Source organism: Chiloscyllium punctatum, chromosome 15 (assembly GCF_047496795.1).
Source record: "Chiloscyllium punctatum isolate Juve2018m chromosome 15, sChiPun1.3, whole genome shotgun sequence".
NCBI lineage: Eukaryota > Metazoa > Chordata > Chondrichthyes > Orectolobiformes > Hemiscylliidae > Chiloscyllium > Chiloscyllium punctatum.
The window spans coordinates 38581673-38600818 of NC_092753.1; the positions used below are offsets into that span (position 1 = coordinate 38581673).

Genomic DNA, 19146 nt, shown 5'->3' on the forward strand with positions numbered 1-19146 from the left:
TACCGGCCACTGCAGCGGACAGCTGGAACTGACAACCGGAAGCGGCAGATTCAAATCACTATAAATGCCGAAGGAAACATCACAGAAGTGCTTCACAGGAGGGTCCCAAGCACTGAGGATGTCACCTAGACAGGGGACGAAACATCTGCAACACAAATTCCCAGGTCGGCGAACAGAACCACAACAATAAGTCATTCAATCGCTCTAGAGTGTGGTGCTGGAAAAGCACAGCAAGTCAGGCAGCATCTGAGGGGTAGGAGAATCGACATTTTGGGCATAAGCCCTTCATCAAGAATTCAATCCTTCTAGCCCAGTTTGCCTTGCAATAGTTTCACAGCTGATCTGACTTTGGCCTCATATCCATATTGCTCTTACTCCCAATAACTTTTGGCTCCTTTGTTCGCCAAGAATCTCTATACCACTGCCTTAAAACTGTACAATGGTGGCGCCTCCACCATTTTCTGGGGAAGACAGTTCCAAAGACTCGTGACCCTCTGAGAGAAAAGTCACTCTTTGTCTCTGTTTTAAAAGAGACACCATTTATTTTTAAAATTTACACTTATTTGTAGTCTGTCCCAAAAGTGAAACATCCTTTCAGGATCCACCCTGGTAAGCCCCCTCAGGATATTATACATATATGTGAGAGGCAAGCAAGAGAAAGATTTTTGTTTGAATGTAGTCACAATGAACAGAGTTTGTTCACTGTTTTAAACAGTGCATCCAGTTCCTCAATTATATTGATTTCCATGATCTTGATCCAGTACAAAATATCCAGTACAAAATGCTTGTGGCTCGAGCAAGAAAAATAAAGCGGCCTGTGCATCTACAGTTAGTTTATGAAACAGTTGTTTAGATTGAGAGCCCTTGTAGGAGTGTCCTGTGGGCCAGCATTAAATGTGTAAATTTTTAACATGGATATCTGCATTAATTCTACCTATTATCTGCCACTGTTGTTCAGAATTATCAGCCAGTTTCCTTAATGTGCTCTTCTTGCTAATGCACTTGTGCTGCAGAGGTACACATGTTCTGTTTACTTTCTGCTAGTTACGGTGCACTGCTTTGGAAAAGTACCCTGGAGTGACAAAAGGGGCAACTTTTTTTGTACACAGCTTACAGAGCAGTTTGTCTACTTCAACATCTAACCAAAATGTCTCTGTCACTCAGTGACTTACCTTGTCCCGTCTCTTTAATTTTATCATCTGTAGTCTTTCATTTAATAGTCTCCAAACAAACTACATTGTTCACACTTACCATGTCAATCAAATGGTGCAATCAATTCCAATTATCACATGAGCCAATTGCAAAGAATCTACTTATGGCATGTTAAGCATGCCGACTGTTTTGGGCAGTTCATTAAAATCTTCAATAAATTTGTAGTTCATTAATCAACTGCATTGGTAAGATCAGCCCTTTGTCTAAATAATTGATTTTTATCAAAGGCCTCAAAATGGGACCATGAAATGGAAATAAAATAAGGAAGAATTGCACAGTTGAAACCAGCCATGGTTTCATAGGCTGCTATCTAATCCTTATTGCCAAAATATATCAAATAAAAAACCTGTCAAAAATACATTAGCTTTCTTCAGTCTGTTACGACAAAACGAGAAGTCTTATCACTAAAATTGACATAATTTATTATGGTTTAATCAGACATTGCTTATCATGGCAACCATGTTAATGACTGTGTGCTCACTATTAACTATTGAGATCTGTATTTTTTCCAACTCAATGACTTTGGCTTGGCATTAGTCTACTCTTTAAATGGCTGCTGCAACCTTGTATGTCTTCTTTTCTTCATGCAATTTCAGTGTCCCCCTCCTTTCTCTCCATACCCCGTGATCCCTTTAGCTGCAAGGATTACGTCCAGTTCCTCTTGAATATATCTAATGAACTGGTCCCAATAGCTTCCCATGGTAGAGAATTCCACAGGTTCACAAATTTCTGAGTGAAGAAATTCTTCCTCATCTCAGTCCTGAATGGCATTACCCCTTATTTTGTGACCCCTAGTTCTGGACTTGCCCAACATCAGGACCATTCTTCCCACATCTAGCCTGTCCAGTCCCATCAGGATTTTATATGTTTCATTGATATCCTCCATCATTCTTCTCTTAGTTTCTTCCATTTTCCCTGGAATAGTCATAATATTTGTTGATTATCCTCTCCATCTCCTGCTGTCATTCACCCATTCCTCTTCATTCCTGCTGCATTAAAGTCTCTCAATATGATGTCCTTCCATCTGATCTTAAATCTTCTTTCCTTTCGTCCAAGCAATCTGATCTTAGTCACTCAACTCAACACATACCTTTGCTGTCTCCCTAAAACAAATGACTATTTCAATTTCTTCTTGGCCTTTTTCTTCAATGCTCCCACAATCTTCACTGACCTTCTCTGATGTTCTGGCTCCTGATTGTTGTTTCTCCTCAGTTCACATAGCCATCTGAGCATTCATATCTCATTTCATCAGTGTCCAGATGTTGTCCCCCACTTCTTGATGTTGCCTATATTTCTAAATGAAATTAAAAAGTCTTCATTATTGGGCCAAACACGGAAAAAAAGCCTCCTGCTACTCACTACCTACTATCCCAGCTCAGTAATACCCCACTATGTTACACAATTTGGAAGAATCCCTAGGGGTAACATGGTCACAATGTAATCTGGATGGGGTACTTCAGTGAGGCTTGCACCAGTACTGACCAAATTGGTCAAGTCCCAAGGTTCATAGCTACTAAATTGAATTCGTGGCAGATAGTGAGGAAATAATCTATTTGTTCTGGTCCTTGACAACCTACTTCCTATAAATGCGCTTGTCCATGTCAGTATCAGTAGGAATTACATGTGCCTGATTATTGTGGAGACAATATATATTTGTGGACAAACTGCAAAGACTGTGGGCCTTCACAACATTTCATCTGTACCTCGAACCAAGCTGTTCCAGTGCAGCTACAACACTGACAATGGGGAAAATTGATCAGGTATGTCAAAAAGCAGGATACATCCAACCCTGCCAATTACACTATATTAGTCTACTCTGAATTATCAGCAAAATGCTGTGGGGGGTCATCGCCCCTGCTAACAAGTGGCACTCTCAAAGGAATAACCTGTCCATCGGTGCTCAGTTCAGGCTCCATCAAGGCTATCTGGCTTCTGACTTCATTACAGCCTTGGTGTAAACATGGATAAAAAAAATTCTGAATTCCAGAGATGAAGTGAAATTGACTACCCTTGTCTTCTCGACAACTTCAACCAACTGTGGCATCAGGGAGTCATAGCAAACTGGGAGTCAATAGGAATGGGAGGTGAAGGAGAAAACTCTCTCCTCTGATGGATACACATCTCGACAGAGCTGGTTGAGGTTGTTAAGGCTCCATCATCTCAGTCCAGGATCACATCTGAAGGAGTTCTTAGAATGGTGTCCTCAGCCTAACCATATTCAGTTGCTTCATCAATAAGCTTCCATCCATTATAAGATCAGAAATGGGGATGTTTGCTGCTAATTACACAATGTTCAGCATTGTTCAAGACTCTTCTGAAGCAGACTAGATCCATATGTTGACCATAGGATGAAGGGCTTTTGCCCGAAACGTCGATTTCGCTGCTCGTTGGATGCTGCCTGAACTGCTGTGCTCTTCCAGCACCAATAATCCAGTTTTTGGTTTTCAGCATCTGCAGTCATTGTTTTTACCATACCTAGTCAACAGGCAGGCTTGAGTTGATAAGTGACAAATGTAAAGACTGTATCTTTTTATTTTTCTTTATTTTTAATTATAGAACCAAAACAGGAAAAGAACTGTTTAAATAAAGCAAGGGATTTTGAAGGATTTCTGTACTTTTTTAAAGCAAGTTAACTGACTCTCATTGTCAGTGCTGTTCAGAGAGCTGTTAGTTCAAGCTTTAGGGCAAGCCTAGTTACAGACAATCTGGAGCCTGAGAGCTGTGTATGAACAGAGATTTGACCAGCAACAAGTCACTAACTGGTCTCTAAAATGGTCACCAGTTATCAATGATGAAGACCTCCTGCCAACAACTATGTGACTGGAACCTGTGACATTTAGTTGATAATTCAGAGACCTTTATAAGTATGAGCCAGTCACCTTTTGTCTCCTGCAAATGATTACATGTACCTGGAGAAGCAAGATCAATGAGCAATGTCCTGATCAGCAGAAGGATCATTTCAACAAACACTACAGACAGGGACCACAGAACTGCCTTTCCAGTCTTCACCTCTGCCCATAAGACCCAGACTGTTTTTATGTACAGCTGTTTGTATATGTGTAGATCTAACTTCTCTAGTTCTGTTAGAATTCATACATTTCTAAGAGACGTCCACTCATTCTTTTGAACTCCAATGTGCCTGCACACTTAGTTGTAGTGACTGGTGCATGAGGACACCCAGGTCTCATTGAACAATCCCCTCTGTCAATTTACAGCTATTTAAATAATAATTACTTTCCTATTTTTGCTACCGAAGTGGATAACCTCTGTATTACTGCACTGCCATGCATGTTCCTACTTGCTCAGCCTGTCCAAATCACACCACAACATCTCTGCATCCCCCTTACAGCTCACTCTTCCATCCAGTTTTGTGTTATGTGCAAATATTTGAATATTACATTTAGTTCCCTTATCTAAATCATTAACATATATTGTGAATAGCTGGGGTCCTTGTACCAATCCCTGCGGTATTCCACTAGCCACTACATGTTGTTCTGAAAATTTTGTGACCCCTAGTTCTGGACTTGCCCAACATCAGGACCATTCTTCCCACGTCTAGCCTGTCCAGTCCCATCAGGATTTTCTATGTTTCATTTCTTCCTACTTTGTTTATTCCTACTTTGTTTCCTGTCTGCTGTCAAAACTACCAATTTTGTATCCACCTCAATACACTAGGTCCCAATCCCGTGCACTTTAATTTTATACATGAATCGTTTATGTGGGACTTTGTCAAAAGCCATCTGAAAGTCCAAATGAACCACATTGACTGGCTCTCCTAATTCTATGTCACAAAGCTGGTCCTTTTTTCCTAAAAACTGATCCTTTCCTCAAGGGTACTGTATCCTTGATTTTTTTTCCCAGAGGGGATGTAAAATACTCTGGGCTCCAAAACGACTGGGTTTGGAATAGAGATAAAAGGGTATTGGAGGCCTTTTTTGTTTATACATAAACAGATGAGACTTTAGTTTTTTGAAGTAACCTGTATAAGTCAAGGGGGTGTGGCCAGCTCTCTAGCTGGGCAGTTTAGTTCAACCTTTATTTGGGAGTTCAGCTGTGGAGCTGTATGGAAACAGGTGCTTGACTCTCTCTCCTGCTGCCCTTCTAACTTCGACCTGTAAGCCTTTGTTTCATTTTTACTGTGTTTAAAGGGTTTGTTTATTGGGGCTGTTGTGCATATTCGGAACAGCATGATTAAGTCTAGTTTGGATTGTTCTGTAGGTGTTCTGTAGGTGTTCTTTATTGTGTTCTTTGTATTTTAGTCCGTAATTTTGTCAACCTAGCTAACTTACTCTGGGTAATTTTCACTGTATACTTATCGAAACAAATTGCAAAGTTATGGTCTGGGCTGCCTGCTGAAGAACGTTTTGAGTGGTCTGGCCTAGTCATAACATCTATCAGTTATATCCTTAAAAAATTCCAGTAGATTTGTTGAGCATGATTTCCCTTTTGTAAATCCATGCTGACTGTGTCTGATTTTACCACTGATCTATGATTCCTGAATTTCTTTCTACCTCTCTTTTTAAATAGTGGGATTAAATTAGCTACCCTCCAGTCTGTATGAACTGTACCAGAGTCTTTAGCATTTTGGAAAATGACTGCCATTTCATCAACTATTTCTAGGCCACTTCCTTAAATACTCTGGCATGTAGATTACCATATCCTAGAGAGTTAACGGCCTTCAATCACATCAATTTCTCCAACACTAATACAGATTTGCTTTGATTCCTCCTTGTCACTGAACCCTGTATTCACCATCATTTCTGTTACATTATAAAATATCTTCCTTAATGAAGACAGAAGCAAAGTATGAACTTTGTTCATCAGCCATTTCTTTATTCCAGTTCCCCTGCTTCTTATTGTCAGGGGCCTACTTAGTTTTCATTAATCTTTTACTCTTCACATACTGTAAAAACTTTTACAGTTAATTCTTATGTTCCCAGAAAGCTTACTCTCATACTCTATTTTCCCCTTCTTAATCAATCCTTTGGTTCTCCTTTGCTTACATATTAAACTATTCCCAATTCTCAGATTTTATTGCTTGTATCTTGTAAATTTGTATACCCCATTTTTGCATCTAATGCTATCTCATTTCCATTGTAAGCCATGGCTAGGCCACTGTTCTATTTCCACTCTTGCACCAAACAAAAATAATTTTTTTTTGTAGTTCACCCATTCACTCTTTGAATGGTTATCATTGCCTCGCCACCGTCATTCCTTTCAGTAACATTTTCTAATCCATCAAAGTCAACTCATGCCTCATACCATTGAAGTTTCCTTAATGAAGATTCAGGACCCTAGTCTCAGAATTACCTCACTGTCCATCTGACAGAATTCTATCATATTATCATCACATCCCCAAGGGAATTCTCCCAGCTACATTACCAATAATCCTTTCTCATTCTAAGATGGCCTGTTCTCCAGTTGATTCCAGAAAGCCATCCCATATGCACGCTAGGAATTCCTCTTCTACACTATTGAGAATAATTTTATTCACTCAATCTATAAGCAGGTTAAAATTCCCTTTACGTTGCTTAATCTCCATCCTTATACTACTGCAGCATACTATACAGTTCAGCATAGTACATTCCCCTCATGCTGACAGTGAGAATTTCCAGCAGCAGAAATATTTTCTGTTGGGAGTTCACAGTGTACATTGAAACAGTTTGATGGTCATTGAACTCAGATATGTGAGAGAGTTCTGTTACCTGAATGTTCAAATTAGAAATGGAAAACCTACATGCGGGATTAAAGAAACCAGATGTAGCCAGGAACAAGGTTAAACTCCAATCCATTTGATCCAACACTTTGTTTCAAGTTTGTGCTTATTGTGAATTACCCATTTTGGTCATCTATCTCTACATTGGAACTCTAATTTTTGTGTGTTCTGTACTATATATTCACATTCATTGGAAATTGGGTTATGGGTCCTCTGACAAGTAACCTCAAACTCATCTTACACAGCTGTCGTGACACGTCGAGCAGTTGGGGAGATAACCTTGTCTATTTTCAGTTCAGGTTGGATTTGTGCTCAGGTTTGGACCATCATTCAGTCCACAGTCCTCACAGATTAGTTAAAAAGGACTGCAGCTACAGCAGTTCTTGTGTCTGTATCTTAAAAAGCAAAAAGAATTCTGCCTTTTATTAACCTACAAAACACCAGATACTTGACATGCTGTATTATCTTTGCTATTCTGAATAGGGTACAAGACTGAAATAAAACTTATCATCTTTAACAACCGTGCTTGAAGTTTTCACAACGGAGGATCAAGATCTTCCAATTGTTATACATTTTTATACTCTTGAAAAATATTAAGTATGATATTGGTTTAATGGCTGATTCTTCAGAAAATCTACTGGAACAACAGCTTGCGGTCATTTTGTAAAGTGGTCAAGAAAATCGATTTAAAGTGAAAAGATTGTAATGCCCAGGCATCAGTGCTCTCCAGATTGTTCTCTAATGCATTTCCAAAAGGTGGAGAGTGAAACGTTTGCAAGGAAGCAGCCATTAAACCAACATCATACTTAATATTTTTCAAGAGTATAAAAATGTATAACAATTGGAAGATCTTGATCCTCCGTTGTGAAAACTTCAAGCACGGTTGTTAAAGATGATAAGTTTTATTTCAGTCTTGTACCCTATTCAGAATATCAAGGATAATACAGCATGTCAAGTATCTGGTGTTTTGTAGGTTAATAAAAGGCGAAATTCTTTTTGCTTTTTATGAACTCCATCAATAGTAATCCATTTGCAATTTACTTCAGTAGTTATCTTTGGAAAGGAGACTACTGTCTATTTGAATTTGCTTTACTATGAAAGAAAGGGAGGAAGATCGAATCACATTCCATATTGATCTGTTAAGAAAAGCTTTGTGTTGATGCGACAGCTGAAAGCCAACAGGAAAATAACACACTTTCAAATGATTGAGGCAGTTTAGTATGTTATTAAAAGAGATCTTGGTCAGTGGTGATCTTTATGGCAAAGATTCATTGGGGATTCAAATGATCTGATTATGAGTATTTTGATGCTTAAATAAGTATGTATTTTGCAAATATTACATGTAAAACACAATATTGAAACGATAGGAGGTAAGTCACAAGACAACTAAAACTCTGCACAGTGGGAGATGTTTGTGTCACATTGTACAGTTTGCAATAGTTCATGTTATATTTCAAACAAGATGCTGACTTCATCAATATTAAATCCTATTTATCCCTAAAATTGCAATCTGAGAGCATTTTTATCATTAAAGCTGTGGCTGAATTGGTTGCATTGTCATCAATGAGTGACAAAGCCAAGGGTTCAAGTTCCAATCCAGAATCTTAAAACAAAGTTCAAGTCTGACACTCCACTGCTGTACTGAGGGAGTGCTGCACTGTCAGAGGTGCTGTTTCTCTGACGTGATGTTAAAGCATGTCCCTATCCACCTTCTTCAGTGAATGTAAAAGATCCCAATTTGAGAAAAAAAAACAGGATGTTATCTCTGGTGCAGAAAACAGAATGGCTCCGATACTCTGATTGCCAGAGTTGTTGGAGCAGCACGAACTGGAGTTGCACTTTGGCTATGCAGAAATCCCAATGCAGTTAGAGGTTTATAAATGTACTCTAACTCCTCAGTGAACTCCTGATTCAGCAATGACATCCCACCTACCTATATTAACATTGTCCCCTCCTCCCTACAACCCCCCTAGCCTCTGGCAGTCTCCAGACCTGATAACCCTATCCTCCACCTGTCTCAACTACCCTTGACCTAACAATGCCGTATAAAAGACCCAAGTGCGAACCGATCAGACCCCAGGATAAGCAGCCAATTACTGTTTTGTCGAAGGTGGTCAATGTGTGGCATGGCTGTTACATGCCCGTCATCAGCCCAAAATGGAATATTGTTCAGGTCTTGCTGCGTGCAGACATGGACTGCACATGTATCTTGTCTGAGGCTCTATGAAGAGAACAGAATATTGAAAACAGGAAAATAAACATTTAACCTTCTGATGAAGTAAAGGTCATTGATGAACATCACAAGTGAAGATGGTTGAAGCCTGGCATTAGGATAATTACAGAGCTGCATGTGACTCAGAAAGTTACTGTGACTCTAGCCTTTTATGTTTTGGGCTTCTTCTAATTGGTGGGTATCATCAGTAATATCTGAGTTAGCTGTGCACACTATAGCTCAAGAGGTCACAGGTATGGGTTTTGCTCACTGTCAGGAATTCTTCACCATCTCTGATGCTGACCTGCAGTAGAAGATTAGATTCCCTACAGTGTGGAAACAGGCCCTTTGGCCCAACAAGTCCACACCAACCCTCCAAAGAGCAACCCACAGAGTCCCATTCCCCGACATTTACCCCTGACTAATGCACCTCATACTACAGGCAATTTAGCATGGCCAATTCACCTAACCTGCATATCTTTGGACTTTGGGAGGAAACCGAAGAGAGAAAAATACTTTGTTCCCTTGAAAGATGGAGGGTCAATGACTGCAAGCATGTACATGTTCCCTGCCTGCTTCAGTGCAAGACCAAACCCTCTATTATATATAGTAAGGGATTCTTCCTTAAATGTGCAACATCTTTGTGACCATTAGTATTACACATTTCTGTGTCTGTTCTCCTGGCATTATTGATCTGCAATGATATTAATCTGTATCAATCTTTAGTAGCCACTGTCTTGAATCCAGATTGTTCAGATGTTAGCCCTGCTGTTTTGTGGTGATTTACCCACTGAACACCTTGGCTTGTTACTCCTGTTGGCAACCTGGGTACAATCATATTGCGTGTTTTCGGTAATGGTCATGCCATACCTAGGGCTCACAGAGAAAAGGTCTTTAAACTCTTTGAGCTGAGATTCCAACAGTTGTGAAATCACTGATCTCTGTCTAAAGCACGATGATTCTGCTGTTCAGTGGGCACATATAGTTCACCAGGGTAGCATAATTTTGAGGTAGGACTGTGCTACAAATGGCATTTTTTTAAGATTAGATTACTTACAGTGTGGAAACAGGCCCTTCGGCCCAACAAGTCCACACCGCCCCGCCGAAGCGCAACCCACCCATACCCCTACATCTACATCTACCCCGGGCAATTTAGCATGGCCAATTCACCTAACCCGCACATTTTTGGAATGTGGGAGGAAACCGGACTACCCAGAGGAAACCCACGCAGACACGGGGAGAATGTGCAAACTCCACACAGATAGTCACCTGAGGCAGGAATTGAACCCGGGTCTCTAGCACTGTGAGGCAGCAGTGCTAACTGCTGAACCACCATGTCGCCCCTTACCAACTCACGTATTGTATTTTCAAAATCTACCACAACTTTCAGCCAAATTTACTGTAAATATAAGTTGAAATTTTCATTTTTGGCCAGAGATTGTGTCACTATAACTATTGATGCCAAGTAAGTCCTAATGGTGACACTTCTAAACATGTACTTATAATCTTTCTTATCAGAATATCAGGAACGTGGAAGGAGAAAGGAAGATAAATCCCATTAAAGTTATTCTCCCATTGATCTTTTTTAGTTACCTGTCATAGAGTTTGTCGAAAGATTTTCGCCTCGTGAAGAAAATTAGATGAAAGTTTATTGGTCACAGAAAGTGAAGATTGGTGTACGACGATATTCACATTTTAACTCCTTGACAACCTTTTCAATGAGGAAATGTTGTTTTGCAATTAATAAAAAATAGCAGTTGGATATATCCTTTCAGCCACTCTAATAATTCCTTCTCTTTATTTTCAGATATCCATAGATGAACGCTTGAAGCAGCTGCATGAAGCACATAGAGATTTTGGTCCTACATCCCAACACTTCCTGTCCAGTAAGTATTAGATTTTTGATATTCTGAAGTGGTCCTCCTGTCACATTCTGGAAGTGCTTTCTGCATGTAAAACAATATGTTAAATTTTATAATTTTTTCCATTCACAAGAGTATATAAATATAACATAATGGGGAGAATGAAATTAAAAATATTTATTTCACATATTTTATTTTCCAATTACATTGATTTTCGCTTCACTAAAATAAATCTTTCATTTTCTTTGAACACTTGCTTCACTTTAATCGAACCAGAGATGTTTTGAATTAACTTTTTTTTTAAAAATGTGACTTTAGCTAAATGATTAAAGAAGCTAATGGTGGATTAATTGCTGAAGTGTTTACTATGTTGAACTTTTGTGACCGAGAGAAAGAAGAGCCAGAACCTAAAGCAGATTCAGTTCAGAATAAAATGCTCTAGTAGCAGACATGATGTTCAACAGATAACATAATGTAGACTTAGTCAGAGAAAAGTCAGCAAATTGCCTCTCCTACATGTCTCAGAAAGAGATTGAGAGATTCACATGTGGTGCATATGCAGAAAATCACCAAAAGGAAACACTTGCAACCTCAACAATTAAGTGAGCAATGGAAGAGTAAAGAGAGAAACATAGAATATAGGAGCAGAAACAGCCCATTCAGCCCTTCAAGCCTGCTCCTACTCAGTACACTGCTCCCACTTTCTCCCCATATCCTTTGATTCCTTTAGTCCTCAGAACTATGTCGATACCTTTCTTGAAAACCTTCAATGTTTTGCCCTGAACAATATTCAATGTTTGCTGTGGCAGAGATCTCCACAAGCTTGTGACTGTCCGGGTGAAGAGGTTCCTTCTCATCTTTGACCTAAAAGATTAAGCCCTTGTCCTGGTTCTGGATTCCCCAGTCGTTGAGAATATCCTTCTTGCACCTACTTTTTCTGGTCCTATTAGAATGTTAAGTTTTCTGAGGCTTCCCATCATTCTTTTAAATGCTACAAAATACAGTCCTAGCCTATCCAGTCTCCCTGCATATATCAGACCTGCCATCCCAGGAATCAGTTTGTAAAACTTTATGGCACTCCGTCAGTAATCAGAACATCCTTCCTCAAATAAGGCAACCAAATCTGCAGATGATACTCCAGGTGTAGTTGGAGCAAGACATCCTGCTCCTGTAGTGGAACCCTCTCACTATGAAGACCAACTTACCATTTGCCTTCTTCAACAACTGTTGTACCTGCCAAGGAGCGATACTTCACTGCAGCTGAGGGTGTGCAGAGGATATTGCTGGGAAAAAGAGTTGAGTCATTGAGTTTGCTGTTTATGATAAGATCTTTCCATTTGTTTTAATATTTAGCTTTTATTCCTTTCACTTTGAGTAATAAACGATATTCTTTTGTTAAAAGAACAGCTTTATGTGAATATGTTTAGTGACTAAATACCATGGTAATTAAATTTGAACAAAAATCACATTGTTAAACCAGGTTTCTTGCTGGAAACTGATTTATCTCAATATTACCATCAGCAGGCATTATGATACTTTACATTGGCATTCTTGTGAATGTCCTGATGAGTACAAGATGAACAGCTTGGAAAAAGGTGTGCGTTTTCGTTTCAGCCGTACTTAGGTTGTCTCAGATATGTGCTGTGTGATGATTTCTTTTGACAAACTTCAAATCAGACAGAGGTCAAGGTGGAACAGAGTAATAGTTGGGGTCAAGGATAGAAATCCATGATCGAATTGTCCCATTAATTTTCATTCCATAAGCTAGATTTTCCTCAACTTGTGGAAATTTATTTAAGAGGCATGATCTTTACATTTCTGCACAGTTACTTTAAAAGGACCAACTTGCGGTTTGCTTTTGCGGGAACTTCCTGATTGTTGAATGGTCACACAGTTCAGAGAGAACATTGTTATGACACAAATTTCAGGTAGTTTTAGGGCGAGAGGTAAAGTGGGATTGGGATCATCACATTGCCTGTCCAAATAGTAGCAGAAACATATACTGCCCACCCATTAGAAACCCTGTGCCAGGGTGTACAGATTGGAACTTGTATCTCCATGTGTGTAAGAAGAATGTTTGCAGATACACTGGACTTCACAAAAGAAGCCATCAGTCTTTTATATTCTGCATCCTGGAACACTGACCACTTCTGCCACATAGCATGTTATGAAGATCAGGTGAGAAAGCTTCTATAAGTATTTTAACCACCACCACAAACTTGTTTATCATTAGTAGCGAAGGGTGAAATTTGAGACTAACATTTATTGACATTTGTTTCTCAGTTCGCTGCCATCGTAGTGATGCTTTGTGTATGGTTTGAATAAATTAGAAGGATTGGCAGATGCATATTCTCCTGTTTACATTTTGGTCATTGTCACCTGTCAGCTCAGAGTGCTTTCTGAGTAGAACTCTCAAGGCAACTTAAAGTATATTTACTTTAACAAGTTGCCAGCTATGGTAACTTTGGTATGGTAGAAAATGCAATGAAGGACTGCTTGTACCACTGAAGTTTTTATAATTCTTCAAATGTGCCATAGATGACATTAGCATAAATTATTATCTCAAAAACATTTTGGAACATCTTAAGGTTTATATAAATGCAAATCTTTCATTTCTATTCAAAAAATAGCAACATTTATTGGTACTCTGTAAACAAACTTTGCATAATGCTGCAGACTATCGGAGATATTTTGTACTTGCTAGATTGTAGTTATCGTAACCATTTGGAAATGTGCATTAGATGAGCAGGTACAGTTTCTTTGTCAACACTGTAGCTGCTCTGTAAAAAAAAAGTGTCCATATCAGCACTGTAAGATGTTAGAAAGCTGTCTGTGGTGAAGAGTAGATCTTCTGATTAGCATTTGTATTAAGGTTTATAAATGCTCCTACAGACTGACTACATAGTTTTCTTTCTTTTAAAAAAATGAGGGCATTGATTAATTCTGTATTATTTAACATCAATAAACATAACTGTCTTTTCCTGTTAATATCTTGAAAACTTTGATGAGATCACCCCTTAACCTTCTAAATTCTAGAAAAAAACAGACCTACTTTGTATAATCTCTCCTCATAACTGAAACCCTGAAGTCCAGAAACCGTTCCTGTAAACTTACATTGTACTCTCTCCAAAGCCAAAATACCCTTCCTAAGGTGTGGTGCCTAGTTTTGCTTACAGTACTTCAAGTGGGGTCTAACCAGGATTTTGTATAGCTGCAGCATACTTTCAGTAACATTGTACACCAGTTCTCTAGATATAAAGGCCACCATTCCATTAGGTTTCTTGATTTTGTTTGCACCTATCATTTTACCATTTTAAAGACCTACTGACCCAAACTTCCAAGTCTCTGATTATCCGCTGTATTTAACTTCATATCATCGAGAAAGCCTTAATATATCCTTTATTGATCCAAAAGGGTTGACATCCCATATTGAACTCTATCTGCTACAATTTCACCCATTTGCCTAGTTTATCAATATCTCTTTGTAATTTATTGCTATCATCTGCACTGTCTACAATGTTGTCTCACTTTTGTGTCATCAGCAAATTTGGATATATGACATTATCCAAGTAATTAATAAACAAGGCAATTAATTGAAGCCCTAACACAGATCCCTTTTGGGACACCATTGGTCACAACCTGCCAATGTGTGTATCTACCCACTATCCCCACTTTCCATCGATTGCCACTTAGCCAATTTCCCAGCCATGTCAGTGAGCTGGACTAGCCTTAATTAAAGGTTTCTTCTGAAAGACAGTACATCTGATAATTGAACACTCACTCAGAGATCAGGATCTAGAGTGGAACTCACATCCAGACTTTCCATCACTGAAGTGACTTTGGAACAACTGAAATTGTGACCTTCAAAGATTTTGATTTTAGAACATAGAACATAGAAAAATACAGCGCAGTACAGGCCCTTCGGCCCTCAATGTTGCGCCGACCGAAGCCTACCTAACCTACACTAGCCCAATAATCTCCATATGCTTATCCAATGCCCGCTTGAATGACCATAAAGAGGGAGAGTCCACCACTGATACTGGCAGGGCATTCCATGAACTCACAACCCGCTGAGTAAAGAATCTACCCCTAACATCTGTCCTATACCAACCTCCCCTTAATTTAAGCTGTGTCCCCTAGTAACAGCTGACTCCATACGCGGAAAAAGGTTCTCACTGTCAACCCTATCTAAACCCCTAATCATCTTGTATCATTTTCCACTTGAATATATGCATATTTGCAGTTTTGTCAGAATAAATACTTAGTTAAACAAGACCAGTGAACTTTATTTTGCTTTTAGATGATTTTATTCATAATATTTTACAGAAAGTTTGTTTTGTGTCTATTGCATCATACTGATCCTATAGTTATAATAACAATAACACAGAATGACATTCCTTGACTGGTGATTTATTAAACATGCTTTTATTGTTTGTTTTCTTGCTGTGAAATGTGATGGTGGCATTAAAAGCAATGCACACTGTAATTATTGACTCTCCAGGTTTGCAAACCATGAGTTCAACCATTATTTTTGTGGTTGAAAGAGTTCAATTTCAAGCAGGTTATAGAAAAATTTCTCAGTCCGCTAAGTTAATCCTTCCCTTCTTCACGAGCAGCTGAGCAAATAGATGAAGATCTGCTGAGCTGAGTGTAAAAACAGTCATTTTAATGATTAATGTATTCTTCTTATTTACTCTAGGATTAACCTTTTGGTTTCTTGTTTTCAGCTTCTGTCCAAGGTCCTTGGGAGCGAGCGATATCACCCAACAAAGTGCCCTACTATATCAAGTAAGTGCTACTTTTAAAACTGTACATTACATCTTAAAAAGGAATGTAATGTTCTTGTTAAGTATAAAACTGAAAGCTCATAGAAGTAGAGGCAGTATTACAGATGGTCTGAAAAAATTGCTTCTGTCTTGCTCTAAGACCTGTGTCAGTGATGCCCCATTCTAACTTGCAGTTGTAGTAAAGCTGTATGCACCTCTAAAGATGCACTTGTAGCAGAACTTGCCAACTACTTGCTGAATTGAACCTTGACTGGCACAAGCATCAGAGCAACATAAAGGCAGCTGTAGAAACTTAATTTAAAATCTTCCAAATACCAATTTCATAAACTGAAGCTTCACAAATTGACAACGGGAATTAACATTTAACAGAAAGACTCAATTTCAAGTAATAGAAATGGAAACCACCACTTAAATCGGAGCCACTAATATTGAAGCAACTTTTTCCCATTTAAATGTATGTAATATCAGGAGGTACATTCCAAATCCAAGAATTTGATGGAATAAAGAAAACACAATAAATAAATCCATTTCATTCTCAGTGATGTGATGAAGAACCAAAGAGAACACATTGTGTCTTTTCCTGGTTGCTCTAACATAAAGCCACAAAATACATTCTCCAAATATAGTTGGCAATTTTTTGTTAGATGAATTTCCCCAATACTCATTTATCTTAAAATCAATAGAATAAATACATTTTAAATTAATTTAGTTTATTAAAATTACCAAGTTGCTTGTATTCATTTTTGTCCAGTTGTGGGCCAAAACCTATACTGACATTATTTTCCAAGTTAGGCGGTGGAGTGACCAGCACCTAAGCCGAACTTTCTCGAAAATGAACAGCACTTTGACTGATTCACATAGCCAGTATGCAGACAGTTTTAAAAATATGTACTTGGCACCCAGCTCCCAATACTGCACAGCTTTGTAGGTCATATTTGAAATAGATAAATGGGTAGTAACTTGTTAAAATATGCTATTCAAGAACATTAAAAAGACAAATATTCTATTGCACTGTTTTAGTTCAGATTCTAGGAGACAGCTATTCATTTGCTACCTTCGCACTTCTATATGAAAAAATAAATATCCCTTTTTCTAAATTCTCAGACTTAAGTCTCATTCATACAGATTACTGCCAGGATAAGATGAGGGATGTAGGACTTCCTGATTCTGAACCAATAAGATACAACAGCAACATAATTGTTGATCTCACATTGCGTCTGGACAGTCACAGACTCAGTCGTGCATACAGATGTGATAACTTTCTCCAATAAAAGAAAATCTAATTTTTTTTCTCTCTTGGCATTCAATGGTATTACCATGCCTGCATCCCCTACGATTGATATCTTGGGCAGTACAATTGATCAGAAACTGAACTGGACTAGCTACGTAAATATGAGAGCTGGCTGGTGCTAAGAATTCTGCAATAAGTAACTCACCTATTAACTTATTAAAGTCTATCCATCTTAAAATCCAGGTACGATTGAAAAGTGTGCTGGAATACTGTCTGAGAATGAATGTAGCTCCAACAACACTTGAGAAATTTGACACCATCCTGGACAAAACAGCCCACTTATTTGGCATCAGGTCCATTATTTGGAACATGCAGTTCTTCCACCATTGAAGCTTAGTGGCAGTAGTATGAATCATTTGAAAGATGAACTGCAGACACTCACCAAGTCACCCTCAATATCACCTTCCAAATTAATGACCCATATTACAAGGGCAACAGATACATGGGGGAGCACTGCCTCCTGCAATTTCTCCACTAAGCCATACACCATTTTGATTTGAAACTGTATTGCCTCATCTTCACTGTCACTGAATCAAAATGCTGGAGCTTCCTGTCTAATGGCACTGAGGAGTATCTAACTTCAAGGACTAGACTGGTCAAGAAGGCAGTTCATCACCACTTTTTCAAGGATAATTTTGGAGGGGCAATAAATGTTGACCAAGCCAATGTCCATAAATTATTTTTTAAAAACTGCACCTACCTTCTGCAACGAGGCAAGAAGGGACTCAATCACATACATATTAGATGTATCTAGATCATCAGAGAAGCGTGCACAGAGATTGCATCGAGACAATCAGATACACGCTCTCCCTTTGGATAGCTAGCGAACCAGACACACTGCAACTAAACTACTGAGGAGACACACAAACTCCATCTCTCATATCTTAACACTTCTTTTCCCAAAGTGAAGCACTCAAATCATTATCAAACTGTTTTTATGACTTGAATATCCAAATGGACTGAAGCTGATTTTCTGTTGGGTCTGTAGTTGCTACAGTGCCCAATGCTTGGGACTAAAGTAAACTTGGCAGTTTCACTAAGGCCAGCATACAAGAAGCCCAATTTTACTGGGTCTCTTTGCAAAGAAGAAAGACACATGAAACACGTGTAACTTTTCAGGAAAAATGGCAGTATAGTGTTAAATGTCACCAAACTAGTAATCCAGAGATTCATATGGTGACATGGGGTCAAATCATACTATGGCAGTTGGTGTAATTTAAATTAACAAAATCTGGAATTAAAAGCTTGTTTCAGTAATAGTTACCATGAAAACATCATTTTGTTTTTCTTCTATTTGCTCATTTGGTTCACTAATGTCCTTTAAGAAAGGATATCTGCCATCCTCTCCTAGTCTGGTCTGCATGTGATTCCAGATCAACAGCAATCTGGTTGAGTCTGAAATGGTTTAGCAAACTACCCAATTCAAGGGCAATTAGGGCTGGGCAGTAAATGCTGGCCTTCGCAGTGATGCTGACTTTTTATAAAAGATTTCTAAAAATGCATGTGTAAAACCCACACCTATTACACTGAATTCATTTGATGGGACACATTTTATTTGTCATATTGCATTTAACCAAACATATAAATGAGACTGGAATGATTCTACATCACAAATGCAACTAAAAGTCAGAAATCGAGCAAATCCATTCAGGTTGCTGTTAAATTAAGGAGGCACAAAATTTAAATGTTGACTGACAAAGTTGTCCTGGGAATTCAGGCTGCCACATTAGAAGTTAATTAGACACATACATTTTCTTTACTCTTTTCATGGCACTTATTTCCTAATACCAGTGTATCATTCTTCTAAGCAAGTCTTGTTTTTTTATTACAGTGCAAAGACTGTGATCGGAAGTAAACTAAGGTCATCAGAGTGAGATATCTAATTGCTTGTTGTCTAATAGATTTTGCTTGTAGTTTTTAGAAAGTTACCCTGCCATGCTTTATAGCTTTTTACACTTAAAAGCATGTGGTTTAGAAGCAATTTGTCCCTGTGTTGGCTCTGGGATCAATTAGTAATTGTGGAAAAGTGTCTTTCTGACAAGAATCCTTGATATGAGCATGCTTTT

General features: G+C 38.6%; 1 protein-coding gene across 16 annotated transcripts in view; it reads left to right on the plus strand.

The window, feature by feature from the left end:
- The window catches only part of dmd (dystrophin), a 1983813-nt gene that overhangs the window by 1822182 nt on the left and 142485 nt on the right, over window positions 1-19146 (plus strand). For 10 of the 16 annotated variants that reach the window (XM_072585000.1, XM_072584994.1, XM_072584999.1 and 7 more), the window contains 3 exons: window positions 10948-11026; window positions 15730-15790; window positions 18912-18950. In XM_072585000.1, coding sequence (XP_072441101.1) covers window positions 10948-11026; window positions 15730-15790; window positions 18912-18950 — 179 coding nt within the window. The remainder of the gene's footprint in view (window positions 1-10947; window positions 11027-15729; window positions 15791-18911; window positions 18951-19146) is intronic. The other 6 variants (XM_072584995.1, XM_072585007.1, XM_072585008.1 and 3 more) reach the window with 2 other exon arrangements.